Source organism: Apteryx rowi, unplaced genomic scaffold (assembly GCF_003343035.1).
Source record: "Apteryx rowi isolate R43461 unplaced genomic scaffold, aptRow1 scaffold_84, whole genome shotgun sequence".
NCBI classification, from domain to species: domain Eukaryota; kingdom Metazoa; phylum Chordata; class Aves; order Apterygiformes; family Apterygidae; genus Apteryx; species Apteryx rowi.
The window spans coordinates 1084152-1108605 of record NW_020451138.1 but is presented as its reverse complement, the minus strand read 5'-3'; the positions used below and the strand labels follow the sequence as shown (position 1 = coordinate 1108605).

Genomic DNA, 24454 nt, shown 5'->3' with positions numbered 1-24454 from the left:
TTTGCCTAATAATCCAAAAGAATATGAACCAAAATTAGGATCTGTYTATGTGCTGGGAAAGTAGTGTGACTTCATCGGGATTTCCTTCAAGGAGGACATGCTGATAATGATCAATAAGCAGTAAATTTACCTTTTAGGATGATAGAGCATTATCCATGGTATGGATTAGCTACAGATGTATTCCTTTTGCTTTCCCAGGGTGAAGAAGGAGACCAAGGACCCCTTGGTGAAATTGGAGCTCAAGGCCCTCCAGTAAAGTATTTCCTCTTAAATAGCGCTACCCATTTGCTTTATTACATCGTATCTATTGTCTTCTTACTGCAAGAAAATGTATATTATAAAAACTCCACATACCTACCTTTTAATTCTGTCATATTGTCTATGAGTGAAAGTAGAACTATTTAGGTCCAGCTAGAAAACTATGTATCACATAGCCTTTCTGTTCTAAATATTTCTATGGAAAGTCTTATTTTAAAAAATATTTCCTATCCAAAATTTTCTGTTCTCTTTAGACTGAGCAAATAGGTGAACCGTATAGGTTTTTCTGGCTTTCTTTTCCATAATTTTGATGACTCTGACTCCAGCCTTGCAAAACTACTTTTTATATTTTAAAYGTGTTTAACTGTGGGATTCAGTCTTTGCTAAGATTTGGCGATGAAGTGGCTGACACTGAAGAGCAGATTGTTTTAGGTTTCTGTCTTTTTGCATGTCCGGGAATAATTTTGGAATTGTTTTCTTGGGCTTCACCTAACTTTGTTCCAGCATATACCTCCTCAGGCAATAGGGAACAGGAGAAAAGGGGTCATTCTAAGTAAGAGAAATAGGCATAGGCCTTAGCCATAACACATTTTATTTCTAGAGTTTATTTTCTGATGGGGTCTTATACTTTTTTTCCAAATTTCAAACTATTTATTTAATGCCATTGGTATCCAGAGGCGATATTATATGAGTTTATCTTGATGCACATGACATTCAAATCCTAAATTACAGAATTCTCTTTAATGTAAAACTCCAGATTAGGACTAGAGAAAGATAAAGAAGGAATAGAGACTACTTACAGGAAAGGGTGTAATCCTTCTCATCTTTTATGCTGAATAAAGTATCCCTGGTGCCCTTGTGCAAGTAAAGTAATTGCTTAAGAAGCTTTTTCTGATGTCTGGAAGGCCTGTGGAGATCTATTCATTTAACTCAGTTTGGTAAAGTTCTTATACAGTTCTCATCACTGTGAAATAACACAGTAGAATTAAAAAACAATTAAAGAACTACCTTCTTTTCCTTTCCTTTTTGTTTTAATGCATTACTCATTTCACTTCACTGTTTCACCAGCTGATGACCTTACAAAAAAGTTTTAAAATCATTGTTTCTTTTTAAAACATAGGATTCATAATATGCAGAAAGTGATGTCAGATAAACACTCTGTGTAAAAGAAAGGATAGGCCACACTTTAGAGGGACAGATTGAGAGGCTGTAGACTCTCTTTGTTACCTGTTCGTATGTTTCTTACCTATAAGAGTGTAAGGCTCGGATCCATAGAAAGGGTAGGAATCTGGTCTCAACAGCAGCATCTACAATCTGCCGCTTTTAAGAAATGCAGGGAGAATAGGACTTGCGTAAGACAGTCCACATCTGGGAGAGGCGTTGCTTTTGTTAGAGAACAGGGGTTAAACTGTGTGTCTCCCCGTACCTTGTTGGGCTGCTTTAATCACTGCTGGCGTGTCCTGCTTTCTCATGTTTTGGGCTGACAAAGCATTAAATGTTCTGTGCAAAATTCCATCTAGCTCCATTAAGAGCAAGTAAAAGGACACCCCGTCTAGAACCTGCTTTAGGAGTAGGTTTTGTCTATGCTGGGTTAAAGTTTCTGTAGCTGTTTTGTTAACGCTGCTGCAGTGTGTTCTCCCTGTTGCAAGACAAGTACATTATGGCTGAGGGCCAGGTCTCTCTACAGAGAGGAGATGTGACATGTTGTCTCAGTCTCACAGGCAGAGAAAAAAAGTGAAGCCATATTTCCTGCTCCTCATCTAGCTGTATTTTGAAGAAAAGTGGTGACAATTATAACACATTTTGCTGTGCTAGAATATCTTCTCAGTCCAGTCTCTCAGATGTGGTAGGCATAAAAGTGGAGCACCTGGATTCTCAAAATCCTTGTACAATTTTTGTCTACCTCTAGAGTTCTATAAAATCCATTGGTGCTTATTTTCTGCATCTGTCCCGTACCCTGCTTTAGACAACCAAGCCCTTTTGTGAATCTGGCCTTCATGTTTCTATTTCTCACTCAGACTGCACAGGGAGATTGCTTCAAATCTGTGATCCTCAAGAAGTAAAATGAATGTTTTTCAGTACGTAAAGTGTATTTGTGGTTGGTAGCATTCAGCCTGATAGTTTCGTTAGTCTTTTAAAAACTCTTAAATTAGTAAAATATAAAATTGCCATATTGCCAAATATTCTAATACAGAAATAGCTGGATTATTCCTTTTAAACTAAGAAGGTAGTAAAATAAACATAAATAATATAGAACTCTAAGGAATCTTCAGTCTGAAAACTAGCATGGTTCTGATAAAAAGACCAAAGCATGATTTAAATATACTTTTCATTTTCAGGGCATTCTAGGTATCAGAGGTATAACTGGTATAATGGGACCTAAAGGCACGAAAGTGAGTATTAACCTTTTTTTCCATAAAATGAGCTGGATACAATAATGTACACTCCCTGAATGTTTTAAACCTTATTTAAATTTCTCTCTCTCTCTCTCCTTTTTTTTTAATGAACTTCCTTCTTTCTGCTAGATGTATTTTCATAGCTACAGTACTTTGGTTAGGAAGAAAGGCAGCTGTGATCTTTCCGATAAATGCTTCAGATTTCACTGAAGTACACTTATTCTTCCCACTTACCCATAATTCCCTCTGATCCTTGAGTTTATAGTAATTTGGCATGTGTACAAGTATGTAGTTAGCAAGGTAACAGGTTATTTTTTTCTAAATATTTATAGTAGCTATAAACTGTAATATATTTTAATGACAGCTAAAATTTATTACCTATTCCCTTCCCTGATTTGCATCTTTCTGAAGCCTTTTACTTCCCCTGTCCCAGTTTCTGTTAGGGGATAAATATTGAGAATTTGCACTATCTCCATTCTTTCTGTCTCTTGCACCTTTCTGTCTGAAATTGCTGCTGGTGGGATTCATGTTTATAATGGCTCTGACTTTGCTGGGTCATTTTCCAGCTGTTCATCAAACTGTTAAATCAAAACTGACTGCTACATTTCCACTCTTATGATCTTGCTAAATCTGTATAGTCAAAATTTCTGGAAGGAACAAAATGCAGCAATCATGCCATTGTCTCATTCTCCAGAAGTAAAATCACAGAAACCTTATTCTGTGACAACATCAGGTTTGTCCTGATTATGAATCTTTCCATAAATGACCCTTGTAAATTCCCAGACACATTTGCTAAGTTATTATGATATTAGGTTGCTTTTCTGGCCTTCTTTGTATCCCCTGAGTCTCATAGTTGTTATTTGCCTACGTTTGTCCTGTTTTAACTATTTGAAATATTTACTACTTCTTTTTGACTTAAGTTCCATTTTGTCTCTAAATCTTTTCAGAAAATGCTTTTTTGCTCTGCTTCATTTAAAATGACATATAGGGAAGCAATTGTATTGTTGTTTGCTTGAGACACGTAATAAAAAATAGTGACACTGCGCTTTACAATTTTCATTCACATTTTGGTGCCACCCTATTATGCTGTGAAGGAAACAGTATTAGTAAAAGACAACACAAACACATTCTGAAATAGCATGAAAAGATCTACCTCCTCATTGTCCAGTAGGTTTTAACAGGGGATGAACTGGTGGATGGATTACATTTTTCCATAGTTAATAATTACTGGCTTTTATAACTCCTCAAAAAACTAAACAGGAAAGATCAAAAAAATTGATAAAATTCTTTATTTTTTTTTATTTTAAGTTGGTAAAGTGAAACACGGAGCTGTAGCAGAAGCTGCAGTTAGGAAGTAAGTTAGGAAGCAACATAAGTTGTTAGTGTCTCAGAGCTCCATTTTAACATCTTGTGTTATTTCCTTGTTTGATAGGGAGCTCGTGGCCTCGATGGTGATCCTGGTCCCCAAGGTCTTCCTGGAGCACCTGTAAGTAGAGTGTGTGTTAGCCAAACACTTCCCGGAGTCTGCCCACTTAGATGATACATTCTAAAACTTTGTGGCTGTAGAGCAGAAAAGCCTGATTAATCTGTTATTCTCCACAGATGAATAAATTATATTGTATCAAGTCCATAATCACTTACTGTCCCCAAAGAACTATGGGGAAGAGGAAGCCTTTTTAGCCTGTCAGTATTGTAACCTCTTCATCCTGAGTACTTCTGTGCATTAGGGCAGTCTGGAATTTATCAGTATGTTTGGATTTTTTTTTGTTTTGTTTTACTGGAAAGTATTCATTCATTAGAACAAAACCTGTACAAGGGAATTTGTAGGGGTTTTTTGTTTGTTTGTTTTCCTTTTTTTCCTCACAAGGCTGGAATTTACTATTTAAAAGAGATATTCAGAATAGCCAAAAACTGTGGTTTAGAGGAGTGAGTGCAGCATGCTGTGCTTAGACAGAGCTGGATTCCTAGGAAATGGCTGTTAGCTGGGTTTTTAAAACACAGCTGTCAGCTGGAGCTGCCAGCTGCTGTTTTAAAACTGTCCTCAGTTAAAAAGTACTCAGTGCTGCATGGGTAACTGGTATGTAGGTTGTCCACAAGTTCTACTTGTCATTGGGTCAGGCAGGGTCAAGCTCCTTCTGAGAAAGATGCTACAGCCAACTTGTCAGCCAAATGCCATCGTCCCCAAAGCTGCTGAAATTTCTAGCAGCCGCTAGACACACTATGCTCAGACAATCCACATGGCAGTAGGTGTGAAAGGCAATTGTGGACTCCGATTTTCTTAGCCTATGCCTAAATGAAACCTTGGGTGTACATGATAAGGCCACAAAGCCTATTTGGTCTTGGGAACACTCCCTCATGCCCAGTAGATGGTGTAGATAAACCCTTTGGGGGGATGGGAGAATCTCTGTACAGCTTGTAAAGCCCAGCTGCGCCCTGAATTTGGACCTCAACAGGACTGAAGAGGCTAGAAACAGATTCTGTGCACTAGAGTGAACTCTACTTTTGTTTATTTACCAGAGTTTTTAGTTAATAAATATAACTAAGTTTACTGTGGTTTTACTGCTAAAAGATTTTTTTTTTCTTGTAGGGGGATCAAGGACAGAGAGGCACACTGGGAGAGGCAGGTCCAAAGGGAGAAAGGGTGAGCACAAACAAATTTCAAATCATGAATGCTTGCAAACATGGAGATTGCTAATTATGCTGTATGTTTATGTGCTGCTTCAAGTAACCTAACTAATGCATCTCTGAATAAGCATGTGTTGATGATGTTCGTTGCAGCTGTCATTTCAATGTGTCTATTTTCATATTTTATTATTACTCTTAGGGTCCTCAAGGTACAAAAGGAACAAATGGTCTCCCGGGGCCCAAAGGAGAGTCTGTATGTATATTTCATTTCTTCATTTGCTTTGTATCATGCTAATTTATAAAGCCTGGGAGAAATTTCTCCAATAATACGTTTTTTGTCTTTCAAGGGCTTACCAGGAGTTGATGGTCGGGAAGGGATCCCTGGAATGCCTGGAGCAAAGGTAAGATACAGTTGGCATGCGTTTAATTAATATATGCTGCTTTGATAGTGTCCTAGATGTGTTCACACATTTGTGGCAAGCTTTTTATTTGTGCTGCGGCCTGTGGTTTTATGCACGTTATTAGGGTAATTGAATGAACTTTCCCATTCTCCACTTCCAAAAGTACACCAGCTCTGTGTTCCAGAAATAAAGTTTTTCTTTATGTTTGATTTGCATAAACAACAACTTAAAATGTTTTTCAGGGTGAACCAGGAAAACCCAGTGCTCCAGGTGATGCAGGGCTTCAGGGACTGCCAGTAAGTATCTGGTATTTTACCTTGAAAGTGAGATTTGGTTCAAACTAAAGAAAGGTCAGATATGGGCCTATTTTGACCCTGATGCTAGAGTAAATTGGGTGAAAAAGCTATGCAAAAGGCCCAGAAAGAGTAAATCCAATGCAAGGAGAAATTCTGGTATGTATATCCAAAACTGTTTTGTGTGAAGGCCTGAAACTCCTCATGGTAGCATGGTGAAGAACTCCATCTCACATAAAGTTCATGGCCAGCATGCAGTTCTCTTAGAGTTTCTAATTTTTCCTCCCTTGTGGATATTATGGTGTGTCCCCACAATGAGAGCTGGTCTCATCCTGTTGACGGTGGCCAAACTGATACCCGGGTTTAGCTGGAAGAGCCAACCTGCTTCTCTAACACATCTTAAATGGACAATCTCTTTTTGATATTCTGCTAGCCCAGAACATCTGGAATGCATCATGCTCATGCTTTTTCCTGGTTCAGTGCACCCCCTGTGGTGAGGTTATAGGGAATTAGTGCTTCTTGGAATGCTTTTGCAGGTAATCTTCTCATGGTAACTGATTATTTTGTGAAAGCTGTGCCGATTATCAAGAGCTAAATAGAAACTTTTTTGAAACACTCTTCTACAGGAATAATTGTTGCAAGGATATAATGAAGGAACTACACTAAAAGAGAATTGGAAGTAAATTTGTAATAGAAAGTGAGTTCTGCTTGGGAAAAAAAAAACTGGTAAAAGCATTCTTGCTAGGAGCTGTTGCACAGAAGTGAGAAGGGGATAAAATGTATACAAAAAATATCTGTTAAACTGGTTTAAGCCAGAAAAAGCCACAACTCCTCACTTTACCATGTTACTTTTGTCAGTTTATGAAGTAGGATAATACTTCTTATCTGGTTACTTTGTAAGTGGAAAGAATTCAAGCTTGCTCCATCATTGGTTAAAAGTGCTTCAATACCAAAGTAAAGGACTAGAAAAATCAATTTACTACTTTGACAAGGGAAAGATAATTTTTTACAGCATTTCCAATCCTCTTAACAACAATTAAACAATGTAAAATGTTGTTTCTTTCAGGGTTTACCAGGCTCTCCAGGTGTGAAAGGCATTCCTGGCCCAAAGGTAAATTATCTGAGTATTTACTTTCTTAGAAAACTGTACTTGTGCTTATTAAGTTCTATTCAGTGAAACTTTATTAATTTTCCATTGTGGCAGAGATGAATCTTTGGCTGAAATAATTAAATATATGCTTTCATCAGCTCTAGTCTTATGCTTTTTCATGATTCTTTTACTACAGAATCTGGTTTTGCTGACTCCAGGTGTTAAACAGGCAATATCTTAAAAAAAAAAAAAAAAAAAAGCAATTTCCTTTTAAATCTGTGGTACTCATTGTTAGAGTACCACATTGTTAGAAAGTGACACAGGTACCTCAGTAGCATTGGAAGCAAGGGAGCTCTTAGTAAGAATAACATTTATAGTTGTACTAAGCTGACTGAATTACAAAGAATATCATCTCTATTTATATTACACCAAATTGCAGCATAAATTCTGATTAAGCATAAAAAAAATCGTATGATTGAAACTATGGAATATTTCAGACCAAGATGTTTGAAACAGTTTTAAGTAACTGAAAAAAGAAAACCAGACTGAGACCTGAATTTCAGTTTAAATTACAATGAKGGAAAGTATGGATGATGCTATCCTTTCTTGTGATTAGAGAGCAGCCATCAAGGCTATTTGGTATTTGTCAGTGTGTACATAACAAAAGAGCTGGAATCTAATTTTAGAGAAATTAAATAGAAGAAATCAGGTGGAACTAAAAACAAAAAAAGAGGGTAGAAATTAAAAATGAATAAAGGATGATTTTTTAGAAGAGTTTACTGATTTCCTAATTTTTTTTATTTTAAAATGGAATGATAAACTATTGGCTTGGCTAATATTTTTCATCTTCTGTCCAACAGGGTAGTAGAGGTCCCCCTGGCGTGCCAGGTTTTATGGGAAATTCTGGTAAACCTGTAAGATCATTCTTCTTTAAAATACCTAGAAAAACAAAAATTTTGCATTGTGCAAAGAATCACTTTTCAAATTTGTTATGTCATTCCTATCCCCAAAACAGGGTGAACAGGGGCCAGAGGGAGAAGCAGGACCAACAGGACCCCGGGGACCACCAGTAAGTATTGAGTATGCTTCTAACTGAGTGTATTTAATATTGTAGTGTCTCAAGTTGTGGTTGCTGAAACTAACTGTGAGATGCAAATATTATTCAGCACAAGTGCTGTTTTTTAAGGAAAATACTAGGTATTCTTTAACCCCTTTCTGTACCAGGCAGATATGCATCCAGAAAAATCCAGAGAAGCACATGTCCCACAACTACTTTTGGCTTTGGTGATTAGTTCTAAAGCTTTGTTTTGCCTCTAGTCTTCATTTTTGAATAGGCTGAGTAAAAGCCCAAACAGAGGGAATGACGATTTTGTGAATAGGCCCCCACAGACGAAAAGTAGGCACCAAACTCCTGTTTTTCCGCACCAATAGTTCAACTCCACCACTTACACTGAAAAACTTAACTGCCTGAGCTGTCAGTAGATTACTTACTCTTTTCTTTAACCTTTCCAGCTTCTAAAAAGAGACATGTGCTGAGACTGTATATTACAAGGTTTTGAACATTGTACTAAGTAAATGAGTTTTTTGGGTAGGAGTTATTTCTAGTGCAGGTAATGTGAATAGTGAGGCAGGGTGTAGGGGAAAGGTAGCTATGTCTATCCTAGTAAAGAAAACAGTTAGAGACTATTCCTTGGCTGTTAGGCCAACTAGCATGGCATGGTTTGTCTTCATCCTGCTAAAATTCCCTTACTCACCCCTGCCCCAAAAATGAGGCTGGGTGCACTCAGGTTTCATATTGGGAGTGGTCCCTTACCTGCGCTCCCAAAACTGTTCCTGGGCATTGTCTAGGAAGGTGCCAGCTGGCCTGAGCAAAACTATGCTAACCATTTATCATGGATGATGGTGAGATGCTGCTCAGGTCAGTGCCTTGGCCCTTCCCGGTTGGCATTATGAGTGTAGCCATAATGATATAGTATAGCAATATAGAGCAATATATATAGTAATGCTATAAATATAGCATTTATCTACACTTAGAAACACTGATGTTTTAATTTCTTTCATGGAAGATTTTCCTCAACACTAAAAAGATTCAGAAGACTGGAGGAATTGTTGCTGGACAGCTAGTCCACTGCAGGAAATAAATCTAAGTCTTAAGGAAAGTGAAGTGGGGCAACTAGTGGCATTTGCTAAGGCCCAGTATTGAAGACAAAGGACAGTTATTCCTGAGGCATGTTTGGGGTAGCAGAGGGTGAGCTTAGGCACAGTTACTTTTCTGATTCCCTCCAGAGTGGGCCTGGCACTGTTTAGTTACATGCGGTTGCTCTAACTTCCCTTGGCTGTTAATGCTTCTCTGGCGGCTGAGGAGGTCAGGGATTCGAAGAAAATTTTCATGTACCACCATTGTCTGATGACATTCACTGCTCACAAGGCTCTAGGCTGGATAACCAACTGCTTTTGCAAGCTTCTCTCTTGCCACTGATACTCCAGGGATACTTGCCTGGAATCTTCTGAACTTTGCTATCATATGTTGACATAAGTGATTTACTCATACAGGTACAGGGACAGCCTCATACAGGGTTTAGGGATTTACTGGTAGGGATATACTCATAAGGATGTTTCATGGCTCAGGAATATCTTCTCTGAATTAACTCTTCTGTGTCTTTAAACATGCAGCAACAGTCAGTCAAGAAATAGACTTGGTTTTCTTCTATTTTCTTCTGTGTTTTGCATTATCTTGTTATATTAGCATTATATAATGTGCTAAATGCATCATATCATGAGATCACATTTATTTTAGACTGAATCTTTGAATGCCTGCTGCCTACACAGCTGCCTACAAATAATATAAAATAGATATTGTGAGCATATATTCACTAGGCTACATACAGTATCTTCAGTCTCCCGTATCCCTGACTCACAAACATCTGGTTTTGCTGTTTGTATTTAAAAGTGCTTGATATAGTGGAATGCGTTTTTGCAGCCCTGTTCTTCTTCAGCTGATGCTTTGGATACTTGTAACAGGTTATAAATGGATTAGACCAAAGTAATTGCCCACTCTGATACTGCAAGATAATCTGTTAAACTATGCTTTTAATCCTCTAAATGTGAACATGAATTTACAAAATCAGCAGTCCACAGAAACAGGAGTTGACATGCTAGGTTAATTATGAACAACCTTGTAGTCAGACAGAAACACTTAATGCAGATTAAATACAATCATTTTTCTGTTTGCCGCTCTAGATGCTGGCAAGACATGTCAAAGGCTTGCTGCCCATATTAGAAAAATCAGCCATTATGAAGTGTACTGATTTTTCTTTTTCATTACAAGTGCAAGGGAAACATTAAACATTAGAGCAAAAACAGAGAAGGGAATAGTTTTCAGAGAATACAAAATAGAGAAAGAAAATTCATTATTGATAATAAAGTAAGCTTGCATATAGAACATCAAACAGCAATTTTCTACTCATCTGTAGTTCCCTTAAAGTTACAAAGAGTTCTGAATAATAACCATGTTTAGCTTCCTTCTCCTTAAGACTACAGACAACATATGGCTGGAACGGCTTTCTGTTTTCCCTTTGTGAACAAAGTAAGGACATTACTTTTTCACAGAAAACTGGAAGGATCAGGATTTTATGTTCAGGAAGAGAAAAAGGTTGGATAATTGAACCTCTGTGAGCTTTGTTCAAAATTGAGTTGTGTTTATTTTCAGGACAGAATAAAGAATGTTTTCTCTTCTTTCTCTTCTGCAGCATACATATGTAATAGGTGTATTTCAGCCTGTGGTTTTAGAACTCTGCCCTTACATTTCCTGGAAAAAAAAAAAATCTCTTAGTTAAATAATTCCAAACTCCATCATTTTAAGACTTCTAAAACTAGAAATTTTGAAAATTAATTGAGAGACATTTTTATAATTACTCAAAAGAGAAATTTCCTGTGAATTTTCAATTTTTTTGTCACAGATTTGACATTTGCCAAAGTTTCATAATCCTTTCAAAGTCTGAAGATTTTATGGTTACTCTTCAGGTATTTTTGCTTGTCTTTTTCTTTCCTATTCTGAATTATCCACTCTCTTCCTTACCATTCACCTCAATTCCTTCCTTCCTTACCCATTTTTCCATTTCATTCTTGCTAGTAGAAGACTCTGTGGTAGAAGTCAAGAGGGACAGTCCTTCATCCTTGTAGTTAGAAAAGTCTTGACCTTTTGTAGAATAAGGAGAACTTTAGCCACTTTCTTTACTGCTGCATGGAAGCAGCCACATAAGAGATCCTCCTCGGTTTCCCATTTCACTTACCCCTGTGGAAAGACAGCGTGGTTAGGAGCTACAGGAGGACGAGAATGGCAGAGGAAGGCCCTGTAGTGAAGGGTTTGGGATCTAACGAAGCTGACTTTTCTAATAATGGCAGTAGGCCAATATCTATACTAGGGGAAAAAACAACGTGCCTACATTTGTGTTGTATTTAAAATTTGCCTGCTTCTCTGATTAAGCAAGTTGCAAAAGATACTTTCTGAGAGAAAATTTTCATTTCAGCTAGTATGTGTTTTTTCAAGCAGTTACACAATGGAGCACTGTTAAATGATCATCAGTGACCCTGTTTGTGGGATAAATTAATACTTCTATACTGTTTAAAAATTCTGTGGCATCCTCTGGCATGAATCATGCTATTTCAGAGTTATTTTCATCATTAAACAACTGTTGGAATGCAATTGTAACAGTATTGTTACTAAGCAGCAGGTCAAAATTTTGGCCTTCTGCAAGTCTGTAGATGTTTAGTTTGCCAGGGGAGTTATTAAATCATTGAAATCAAGATAGCTGGACCTAATAAACAAATGGACAAAATAAACTCATGTATTGGGAGAATCTTACCTTACTACTGACAACTGTCCATAGGAGAAAAATACATTCAAAAATACAGTTTTAGGCTACCATTACTTTTTCTTAGAAAACTTAAATTGGCAGTGAGGGGTGGGAGGGCAAGAGTTTCCTTTTTGTTTCTTTAGTTAAATGCTCATCTATTCAATTCAACAGAAAAACAACTGGAGTAGCATGGAAATTTTGTCTTTCATTTTCAGATCAAATCAATTTTCCTTTCCTCTTTAGCTGTTTTGTCAGTTAACCTTATGTTTGATTCGTGTTATGCTATTCAATCAAAATAATTACCAAACTCACTTGTGATTTAATCCTTTTTAAACCAGTCATCATGGCAGGTGGCCCAAAGGAAGCAATTTTTAAACATTGAAGTGTCAGTCCCAATCAGTGGAATTAACTGTGCTCCTTAATGGTTTAACTATTTTTTTCGTATTTATTTGCATTTAGCAGGATTGAATTTCTCATGGTGCGTTTACAGAAAATACTCCCCTTTCATCTCTCTTGTTTTTTTCATCATTTGTTTCTCTTCTTAAAGGACACTTCCTATAGTTCTGAGGTGAAAAAATAGCTTGGACCATTTAAATATACTTAACTTAAGGTTCAGTACTTGCCTAGTAAATTCAGTAAACTCTTCTGATGTATGTGCAGACCAGCATACATATGTTGACATTAAAATATTTATGATGTGATACACATTTTCCAAATATTAGCACTTTGGAATTTAAATTGCTACCTACATTAGCCTTGATACCCTAGCTCTGTATGTGGTCACTGGAAAGAGACTTCTGAGGGCAAATTACTTAACCTGAATTAGAGGTTTGGGTTATTTGGGCTGAATTGCTCTCTGGAGGTGCCTTTGTCTCTCTGTTCATTATAAAGAGAGAGCCTGGAGAGTAGCTTAGATTTGATACTAAACTGTCAGATAACCTGAAGTTAGGTGAGAATCCTGTTTTCAGCATCTTAAAAGTATTTTCAGCTACTTCATTTTCTGAGTCTTTAAAGATATTTTCCTTTGTCTTATCTACCTTTATTATTATTATCTACTCTTATTACCCCAATAATTATCATATAACTAAAATCTGGTTTTCTATCGTATTCTTTTAACATGACTCAAACTGAAATAATGGGTTGTTTTCCACAGTTATGTATGGGTATAGTGGCAGGATGAACAGTCTTTGCCTCAGTTTATATTACATGTTTAGGTATTAGTGTACATGTTTTGTACATATAATTTCTGAGCTGTTTCACAAGTGGTGAGTCATGGTTACATTTAAGATATAGCTTAAGGGGTTAACATTACACAAAGTCTATAACAGACTCAAAGAACAATTGGGATTTCCATCCTGCCAGATTTGCTTTATAATCAGTAAACCTAAGCCTCTGGATGGATGTGACTAAACTTTCTGACCTTACAAAATTCTGCAGTGTGATTCATATAGATGAAAGCTTCCTCCTCTCTAATTCACAGACTACACATCCCAACCAAACCTGATTTAGTGTCTCCAAGCCTCTCCAGTCCTCATACTATCTACCCCTGTCTTCCCAAACCAGGTCATCAGCCTCCTGTCTGCTACCTCACTCATTCTTTACTGCTCCACTTCCAATGGCAGCTTCCTTTTCATTTTGGACATGCTAGATCTTTGGCTTCAGCAGATATCCTGATGTTGGCTTTTTCTAAACATTATGTTTGTTTGCAGCTAGTAATCTGGGTTAAAAAAAAATGCACGTCATGGGGTTAGGGTGCTAAGGCTCTCCTGGGCGTCAGTTAGCAGTATAGATTTCACCAGTGTGGAAAGGCCTTTGTATACATGCTTAGCTGAAGTATCACCCTTGAAGAGAATGGCAGCTGTTGGGCTTGTTCCTGTGCCCAAAGCAGGACACAGTTAAGAGGAAGAGGAAGGTACATGGCAAGCTACACCTATCTCTTCCCAGTGTCCTGGGCAGTACAATTTGATCATTATTCTGAGACAGGTGCATTTAAAATCTCAGAGAAAGGTTGCTATGTATTTCTTCCTCTAGAAAATAATAGCTTGCATTTTTGGATGCTTTTTAGTGCTGTACTGAGGGCCAAAGTAAGGGCTGTGCAAATGTTAACATGGATAAATCCTTGAAGTTAAATTAGTATTTCCTCCTCTGAGACTTTGGATGAAAAAAAATTTATAATAAGTTAAAGGCTCACAAGCATATCATTGATGAATGGGACATGTTCTGCAAAAGTCTGTGGGATAATCAGTTTATAAAAAAATGCATTCCAAAACATACCTTGTTTGTTCATATTTTCTGTACAGATTTCTTCCTTTATGGTGGTGCTAGTGAATATACCAAAAATCAATATTATATATTGTAAAAATAAAATTCATAGAAAAGGAGAGATTATTAAACTATACACTATAAATTACTAGCAAGAGATTCTAATTTGTGTTTAGATTATCTGGGCAATTTAGTGAGATGCAAATTATCTGGGCAGTATTCTTGTTCTTACARCTTTTCCATTGATAGTAGCACAGTAGCATCCTTAACAGGATCAAGAGGTCAACAGGAGATCAATAAACCAGTGAAAGTGTGAGCCTGAGAGTGCGTCTTGTAACTACTTGCGTGAATTCTGCAAAAGAATCAAGTCCTTCAAAATTTCAAGGGGAATAAAAACCATTTTCTGGAGAAAGAAAGGAAGCTTTAGTGTACATCCTGTAATGTCCCCTGACATATGTGATGTTCAGAGGGTAAATATAGAGCTAACAGAAATGTGAGAGAGACATGAAATCTTCATTTACATGTACAGAGTGGTCCAGCAATCCTACCTTGGAACAAAGGGAAGGTAGATTTTGTTCTAACCACTGTCTGGCACCGCAGCTGTGGTAGGGCTACATCCTGGTATTGTTCAGTGCTGCGCTGCTGAACACCCTATTGTTTTAAAATGTGCCTTGCTTTCATTTGAGAGAATGACCCTATCCCCACCAGTGCACACAGGGTAAGTATCAGTAAATTTAACAGAAAACAATTATCTATACTGTCAAACCGTTGGAGCACTCCTGGGCATGCTTTTGGCCCATACGATTTGTCATTCTCTCAAACAATCTCTAGGCAGTGGCCAGGCCTYAGAGTGTTTAAGGGGCCATTCGCCGTAAGTGTCTGCACGCTGCCTCCCTTCGTTGTAGGCAAGAATATTTTACCAGCATGGGTGCAAGCCAGCCTGTCCCAGTTGGTGTGTTAGAGTTCCTAATCTAGAAGAGCCAGTTTCCCTCTCCAGACCTTTCTCTGCTAGGAAAAGTAGAAATTTTAAAGTCAAAAGTGCATGAAACATACAGGTCACAGTATTTTTTTCTGTTAAAACCTATGCAATGTTGCAATTGATTTTGGGGTGGGCCTGCAGCTATGGATTGTGTTACACATACGGCTGCAGTATAAAGATAGGTAGGCTGAGGGCACGGCTGTACTGTCCTTTGTTCTGATCATGGCCTACTAGTAACTTAGACCATAGAGTCAGGTTTCATCTGACCAAACACAGACATCACCAGCTGAACCAGTTATCATAGGGACCCTTTTATAGTCTGTGGGAAAAAGTAGGTGCTTCTAGGTCATGATTCATCTGAGCCATTTCAAATGTCTATATTAGGACATTTCAAGATGCCTTTTTTGCTTCTTCATTCCCTATGGCATGAACCTGGGGTAACTAGCTCAATGTGAATCTTATCCCAGGGCCATTTCACTTGGATATRTCTTGATGGAAGCTGTACAGCGTTTTAAGCTATGCCATGGGCTGATGGGATTCTTGATTGTTCTTTGGGATACACTTCCCTTCTTATTCTTTAAAGTACAATTCCTGCAGATCTTGCAGTGATCGCCCTTAATTTGAAGTAATCTGTCCTTACAGGTACAATGTCAATGTTTATAGGAAGTACTGTCCTTCTGTATTCTAGTCTTCCATATACTAGCCTCCTTTTTACCACATTAGAAAAGTGCTGGTGTTTGAAAAAGTGCCTATAATGCAAATTTAACAAAACATATTTTGCATTTAAAGTAATATTAAAGATTTTACTGCGTTCTGTACCACCAGTAGAACCTCTGATGCACTTAAGATGTTTACTATATGAGTTTAACTCTATCGAAGGAACATTGTTTTGCTTAATAGCTGTATAGCATTCAGATATGAACTTTATGCCATATACAGATAGAAGTGTCTTTAATACTGATTGTAATTTTAATTCTTTTGTTTCCTGCATCAGAATTTAGTAACATTCCAGGTCAGAGAGGTAGTACAGAATTATGTGGATAAATAATAGATTTACAAAAGGTTAATGCATCTTCTGGGTCATAAGATGAAGGAAAGTTTCTTTTTTCTTTGCTTTTTTTTTTACTTAAAAAAACTTTCAGAAGTTAGGCAAAAATTCTTTAAAAGGATAGTGATTTTAACATCAGAGGATATTTGGGGGGAAATGAATGGAAAAGTCTGTTTATATTTAATTCTCTGATCTCTCCAGGATACCTAATTATTTCTTGAATTCTAGAGTTCAGTATTCCTAAGCTGCGTGAGAAGTCATCAGTGCATTTATGAACTAGTGTAAAATGCATTTTAAGTCTGCCATCTCCTTTTATGGTTCAATATGTCACAATATCTTTCTTATTCTGAACAAAATGCTACATTTTAAATTCTCCACTGTATACAGTACTGGAATGTTTAAGATCTGCATTTATCCAAAATTTCCTAAGCTATATAAAACAGGTTATCCACTTGCATACCTAATAACTCTGATTCTTGATATTTTATAATCTTAAATGCTATATCATCATTTTATAACAAGTACCACTCATTCATTTACACAGTAAAAGTAACAAAAGTGTCTTAAGCGAAACTTAGGCTTGTGCTGCGACAGTCTATACTGTACACCTAAAGGTGAGAGTAAGTGTATAAAGCTTATTGAGCTGCTCTTAAAATTCTGGTCATGAGAAACAAAACCCTTTTGAAACAGGTGCTTTAGTTCTAAAATTGCTTACAGCCTTTGAAGATTACCCTAAATGTGAGGTTTACCCAGAGTGTGTAATCAAATGGCTGCATTAAGACATGGAGTTACAACACTGATGTGACAATATAAAGTGAAAATCCAGTTCAGAGCATGTTTATGCTTATTACTATTATACACGGGAATTAAAAGGTTCCCCTCCCCTATAGTAGTCTCTCTCTCTGTATTGCCTAAATGAGTTTAAGCATGACTTTTACATGCTGTTTTGAAATTTGTCCATTGTACATGTGAGATCATGGGCTTTTAAGTACTTTAAAGATAACATCTAACAGCCAACAATAAAAGTTTACCCTCGCTGGGCCTTGTTATTCTTGAGTAGGGAGCTTGTAAATTGTGCTTAATTGTAGTCATGGGGGAGTCTTTTGATGAAACTAAGCATATGCCTAAAGCTAAGCATATCCTTCAGAGTTGTCTTAATGGAATAAATGCCTGCCTGACAGATAGCTCTCAGGAGCAGTCCCATGAAGGGAACTTTGTTGTGAATAATCACTGGTCAGAATGAATAAGTTTAGTCATTTAATGCTATTTGAACATTGTGTGTCATTATTACCTAGAAATATTTACATTTCTTAGGAATTTTCAGTATTGTTAATGTACATGCATTTTTGCACTAATAAACAAGTCACTAAACATTAAGAAAAAAAAATCGAGCTTTATTTCCAGTTCACAAGAAATTTTTCAGGAAGTAACAATGTCCTTCTGTTTCCTATAAGGGTAGCAGAGGGGAGCCAGGTCCTGTGGGTCCTCCAGGTCTGCCAGGGAAACGGGTAAGCAGTGTATTTACATATTTAGTGCTTTAGTTTACTTTCCAGGAGCTACGATACCATTTGGAACTATACTTACTTGTTCATCTATGTAGTGAACTGAAAATAATGCTGAAATGAGTGCCTGTTGAGTTTCTTTTTAGTCCTTTGTGACTGTGCTAATATTAGCAAGTGTTGTTTTAAAGTATATGGAAATATGTGGGTTTTTTCTTCTGTTTCAAAAAATAAAAAAAGTTCCTGTGATATGTGAGGCTGTGACTGTACATTCCTGTGTGGGCTGTGCATACTCAGGGAACGGGGGCCATGAAAGACTGGCTTTCTGCTAGCAGCTACATGAAACTAATGAATGGGCCAGATTATGAATGCCACCTTTTACTACTGCTCAAGCGGTATTTACACAGTACTAGTCAGAAGCGTAGGCTGGGGAGGTCTTGCCTGAAAGAGCCTGCTGTTACAGAGGAATGCACAAATCACAGAGTGCAAGGTCTGAGGAAGTTCTTTTAAGAGAACCAGACTGTAGTCAAATGACTGGAGGGTGGAAAGCCCAGTAAGCCATTTCTTTTGTGTTTGTCAGCAATAAAATCATCATACGATGCTGGTTAAAAGGATCGGTTCAATTTTCATCAGATAATCACTATTCTTCAAGTTAGAATTGTTTAAGGAATAAAATTCTGATGCTCAGTTGTTCATTCTAAAACAGAACGGGGAAGTTTACATCCTCAGTTTATTTTCACAGGGTCCCCAGGGTGATATTGGACTTCCCGGACTGTCAGGTCCTCCAGGTTTACCTGGTGGTAAGGGTGACCRGGTAAGAAATGCACTCATATACATAGTCTGCAGTATGATGGCAGCAGTAAAAACAGTGATTTTTAGCATTGTTTGCAGTTTTTACAAGAGTTAATGTCTTGTAATTTCTAGTTTTATATGTAGATCTGTTAACTGCTTGAAAGCAGCTCTCTATGTGCCCATTAACTACTTATAGCTCATACAAATGTACAAGAAAAGACTTGACAATGTTACTTAAGAGACTGAAGTAAGATTACTGGTGTCAATATTTCCTTTTTTAGGAGTCTGAATCATTTAGGGGCCTAAATCACATTGCAAATCACTGCCTGAAGCACATCTGAAATTGTAAATCAGGCTCTCTGGTCACTAAAGAAGTTTTGAAATCTGCAGTAGATGCAATGCCTTTAGCATACTTCTTAACATACCTGCTATGGAAACGCACTGACAAATACAACTGTTGAGACACGTATGCATACATGCACTGTTACAGGCTATAGGTGCTCTCTCTAGCATTTTGTTAAGAATGAAGAACTTGGCCTTGTGGACCTCACACAGTGGCAGAGGATTTCCTGCTGTGCTGAGTAAACATCAGTGAGACTATATATGAAAATAAAAATGTTTCTTACCTTCTCTTGCTCATGGGAGACTACAGAGGATGGAATTCCTCTCATCAAACTTCAGACTTACTTGTAATACAGATGAACAGTTTCATTTTGTGCTTAATTATACATACTTTAGGCATCTACTTCAGGATAAAATGAACTGCACTTTTGAAATGCCTTTTTCTGTCTGCTTACACTCAAGGAAATATATGATTATTAGTCAGATGTATGTCTTTATCTGGACAGAGGAATTCTGCCCCGATGTGTTCCAGATATACATTGTAAGGTGGCTAGATAGGGTTTGCAGTTGCTTTTGGCAGTTTTTTAAAGCCACTCAGGTACATTTATAAAGCAAAAAAGGTTCTAGGACAAACAACTGAATATCATTCTTCCCAGTCTTTGTCATCCTTGAAGTATTTCTGCATTTGCATTTTTTAAATTTTTTAATGAAACTCTCTTAAAGTTCACAAAGCTATGCTAGCAATTACCTCATCCTACCATTGCTCTTTATCTTTCCTGTTTTGAGACAGATGCCAGCTGTATCCACTCATATCCTTGGTTCATTTTTTCCCTTCAGTCCCATAGAAGCTGGAGCGGATTTTCTAGAGCAAGCTTAAGATGGCTGCAGGTTTCCCAGTAGCACCAATCTGCAGTATGTACTCTGAGCCACAGGCCTAGAGAGCAGGCACACTGTGCCACACCATCCTTTCTCCACTCTGTACAGCTTGCAACTGCATCTAGCCTTGCATAGAAGCCCTGTCTTATACCGAGTCAAACATCCTTGTCAAGATTTGGAAATAGCTATCTCTGGAATCTGTTAACCCTAGTCTTTGGGTCAAACACTGGTGTCATTCCAGACTGATGTAACCTTTCTTCCTTCCCTGATTTCAAAATTTTATGGTTTTCTATACAGAGACCATATAAAGCTCTGTTGTGAATCCTAAATATGCATGTGAAAAGTTGGTGTAAAGAGCAACCAAAAACCTGGCAGAGTTTACAACAAAACACATTTCAGTAGTTGTGCTTGATCCAGAAGCTGTTAGATATTAGGCACTGTCTGCTGGCACCTGATACATTATCACACAAATAGAAATACAAAGCGCACCTGTAACAATGTATCATGCTACAGTGAACCCCAGGGAGTGGTTATGCAGGTGTATTATGGAGAATGGCCAATCCTCAGCATTCATGGCTTAAGCTGTTTCCGATTCACATAATTTGGACTGATTTCAGAACTCTGGTTCTGTCTTTGCTAGTAAATTAAACAGTGTTTGGCCAAGGCCCAGGCCTAGGCGCTGGAACATGATCATTTATGTTGTTAAATAGCACGGCTTCTGGTACAGTTTTTGGCTCATGCAAACTAGCACTTTCCTGAACAATTTCTGGGCATGGTTTGGGAGGAATTTTTACAAATAGGTAAGCAGTATGTCGTAAAGTGAGTATTTTAATTTTTGACATCTTACCCTACTCTCTTTCTTGAAATTTTGGGAATGAATGTAGAATAGAATTAGACTGTTTCCGCTGTGATTTTTATATTTTCTGATACAAATATTACAGATTAATTTCCACAAAAGCAAAACCATCTCCCATTTCAACCTTATCTTTTGGCATTTCTATTGCTCAACAGAAGAGTAAGTGGGCAACCTCCCAGCCTAAAACATTATGTTAGGTTGAAAATCAATGCCTTTTTGTGTGAGTAATAGGAAGACTTTAATAAGGCAAGATTTTGGGAGCACTTCAAACAAAATAGTTTCTGTGCTGTTTGACAGAGTCTGAATATTACATAGGTGTGTGATTTCCATCACTTAACTTTGCAGAAAATTTAGTATTGTTTCTCTGTCCTCAGCAACATGAGAACAAATCTGAATTCATGAAATGCAGATGTTGCACCAGTTTCTATGCCTATATCTTACATGAATTAAAGGGATCTCTGAAACTGGAGTGAAAATACTGCATCACAGTCAGTTTTAGAAAAGTTTTTTAATGCGCAGTTACAGTTCTTTTGGAATATACACATCTGAATATGTACAGACAGCAAAGAACATSTAAGGATGGTGTGATTCCTTTTCTAACAAAGCACAAGTACTAAAATTTTCTTAAATGATACACTGTTTTACAAACGAAATATTTTTGTTATAGAAAAAAGTTACATGTGTTTGAAATTAGTCAGGTCATTAATTTACTCCTCTTTTATTCCTGCCTGTCCACACAGGTATGTTTTAACATTATAACAGGATTCTAAGATCAAAGATGGAAAATGGAAATATCAACTTTAGGATACAAGGCATTCAGCTTTCACTGTAATGATGAAAATTCTAGAGAAAGTGCTGTGAAAATAGTTGAGAATTAAGCAGCAAGGAAGACAAGATTGTAACTAATACTAGGCATCTCAGTGTGTTTGTACTGCATTACCAAGGTTGGTGTGGCCTATGGCAATACAGAATACTTAACAGGGCTAGAGAAAGTGATATATAGTTGCTRGATTTGTATTTGTAACTTCTAACCAATTTGCAGAGCAGAGCTGTAGCAACTGCAAGAGCACTTGCCCATGTAAATGGGAGAGATGCTACTGCTTGAAAGGCAGAATCTGGACCATGCAGTGTGGCAGTGTATTCTATGTTCCATGATATTACTTCCCTTCAGTCTGTCATCTTAATTATCTATTAAGATTAAAGTGCTTTCATTGTGTTTCTTGTAAATATGCAGTTTTAAAGGTCTCTTTCATCATTGCTAGATGATAGGGAGGATTGAATATAACTTAGTATGTTTTTGAAGCTGCTTAACTTTTTTTTTCTTTCTGCCTCACAGTTTCTACTAACAAAGTGGCACTAAAAGTTTGGTTACAAAGATTCTTTACTGTTTTCCCTTGTGCTTCAGTCCTGTAATCATACTTGCTATCTTTCCCAGTAGGTATTACTGGTGATCAAAGGAGATACATCTGAATTTTTTGCACTAAACGAGGGGGGGGAAATTTGTGCTGATTTGTACTTGCACTAAAAAGTTCCTACTTGCGTTACTTGTGATATAATGTACAGTTCAAAATTTCCAGTTACAAATACATTCAATAAAAGAAATTAACAAATGTCAGAAGGAGGAAAAGGTTGCTCTGAACAGAACATGACTGCTTTAAAATTACTCTTTAGCTCTACCATATGGAGTAGAGAAAAACTATTTATATTTCTGCAGTTTCAAATTCTAAAATGTTTTATTTTTATCTTTTGCCTTTAGGGCTCAGTTGGTGAACCAGGACCWAAGGGTGAACAAGTAAGTCTTGTTACAGATCCTGTTACTTTCAAGGCACACTACCAAGTACTGCCGTACATCAACTAAATCTGAAGGCTGACAGTATGTCTTGTTTTGATATAGGGTGTGCCTGGACCGGAAGGAGATGGAGGAGAAAAGGGAGACTTAGTAAGGCATTATTTTCTCTTCACCTGTTTTAATTTGTTGTTGTTGTAGATTAAAACTTTAAAGTATTGTTGGAACTCTTCAAACACGTTTTGATCATTGAAAGTCACATTTCAGTTTTGTTTAGTATCATTGCTGTAAAGTATAAGGTATTAACTGGACATACTGTAGACCTTAGCAGTTTTTTGGCCTGGTCACATCATTCCTGCTGTTTTGAAAACACTCTGAAATATGCATATTCTCTTATGTGTATAATACAGTATAAGCTGCTTGRATATAGATAGATAGATAGATATAACGGTATTTGAGGCAGTGAGGATAAGGAGATGTTTTAACTTGGTAAAGCAGGAGCATAGATAATAAGAACCATTTTTAATTCAGACTTTATGTAAATATATTCTATTGCCTTTACCTTTGGAAATATGTCTGGCTGTTAGGGAAGAGGATCTGGGGAGAGGCTGTTATGCTGTGCTATAGCTGGGGAAGACGTATGTGCTGCATGGCCTCCTGGAGTGCACCATGTTGTGAATTTGCATGGGTAATGCCTGGGTCATGTGCCCGGAGGGTAAAAATGGTTTGCCTTCCTACAGAACAGCTGTACTAGTCCAGCGGCTCCTATGGGCAAAGCCCGAATCTGATCTTTTAAGAGAAAGTAAACTGCTGCCCACTAAAAAAAAAGGCAGTATACTGCCAGGGTGTATGCTGGAAAGGAGCACTGTTTTCCTACACTCTGCAATTTAAATTTTCTTTTAAAGTTAAGTAACAGCCATAGTGAGCTGGATTTTCAGTAACATAGCTTTACTATCAGTAAGTGGGATTCCTCTGAAACAACACTGTATTGTGTGCTGCCAATTAGTCTGTTTTTAAACTGATGACAGTTGTTTTTATTTCACTTATGACATATTCACTAATAGAAAAAGTGGCCTTTCTGGCCCCTAGAAACCCATTATTTCACCAGTGACACTTAGGAACTGGAGGAATATAATTTTCTGAAATCTCTCCAGGGGCGCCATGATGACACTGAAGGAGATGAGTTAATCTGTTTCTTAGTGATTACAAGATTTTGCATCGAAGTATTTTTSTTTTTCCAATTCAAAGTGAAAACTTCTGAATAGCAGGACTGCTATTCTCAGTCAAGTGATAAAGGGATCTTGGGGTTGCTGGAAGCTGGGAGCTGGGCTGCTGGGGACAGGAACTTCCAGGGGCTTGGCTGCCCCAGAGGACTTTGGGTGGAGACTTTCTTGGTTTCTGGTGCAGTTTTGTCAGGGCTCACACAACATGGTGAAATACCGTGATTCTGACAAACTGAAAAATTCTGGTTAAATATTGCTCTATCTAAAGATTTCCAAACAATCTGCTAAGATTGTTCTGTGCTCTAAYTGGTCTGAGGGTAGATCCACATGTCTGATTCTAAAATAAGCAATACAAAAATGGTTATAATAAAAATACTTTCTTATTTCTGCATTAAATAAATGTTTTTGAGAAATGAATCTTAAAGAAAAAATCTGAAATTTAAGTTTTATTTACAAATGAATTGTAATTCATTTGAGGTGTGATTTTGCATACATCAGCAAGTGCCTTGGGTGCTAAATATGTGAATTTTTTAATACTGAAAAAATCATGTTAAGTTTACTGCATTTATAATGAGTATGATAACTGATACTCTCTTTTGAAACAGTTTGTCTTATTTTTGTTTAGGGCGACATGGGATTACCAGGTGCAAAGGGATCTGTAAGTACAGTGAATTGCAATGTTCTAGAAATACCGAAGTCTAGTGGATCAGATAGATGGTTTTCTGGTTTAAGAAACAGAATACAAGTAACGAGGTCTTTACAAAACACAGTTAAATGAGTTCCCACAGCATTTCTTCTTTTTAATTTCTGAATACATCTAATATTAAAATGAATTCATTTTCAAAAGGAAGTCACATCCTGAATTCTAAGCT

At 37.2% G+C, this 24454-nt stretch overlaps 1 protein-coding gene across 1 annotated transcript in view; it reads left to right on the top strand.

Annotated features, from left to right (window-relative positions):
- The window catches only part of COL9A1 (collagen type IX alpha 1 chain), a 71941-nt gene that overhangs the window by 37069 nt on the left and 10418 nt on the right, over nt 1-24454 (top strand). The window contains exons 19-33 of the mRNA XM_026089995.1: nt 199-252; nt 2598-2651; nt 4087-4140; nt 5242-5295; nt 5479-5532; nt 5627-5680; nt 5923-5976; nt 7040-7084; nt 7924-7977; nt 8079-8132; nt 17663-17716; nt 18450-18521; nt 22330-22365; nt 22468-22512; nt 24208-24240. Coding sequence (XP_025945780.1) covers nt 199-252; nt 2598-2651; nt 4087-4140; nt 5242-5295; nt 5479-5532; nt 5627-5680; nt 5923-5976; nt 7040-7084; nt 7924-7977; nt 8079-8132; nt 17663-17716; nt 18450-18521; nt 22330-22365; nt 22468-22512; nt 24208-24240 — 771 coding nt within the window. The remainder of the gene's footprint in view (nt 1-198; nt 253-2597; nt 2652-4086; nt 4141-5241; nt 5296-5478; nt 5533-5626; nt 5681-5922; nt 5977-7039; nt 7085-7923; nt 7978-8078; nt 8133-17662; nt 17717-18449; nt 18522-22329; nt 22366-22467; nt 22513-24207; nt 24241-24454) is intronic.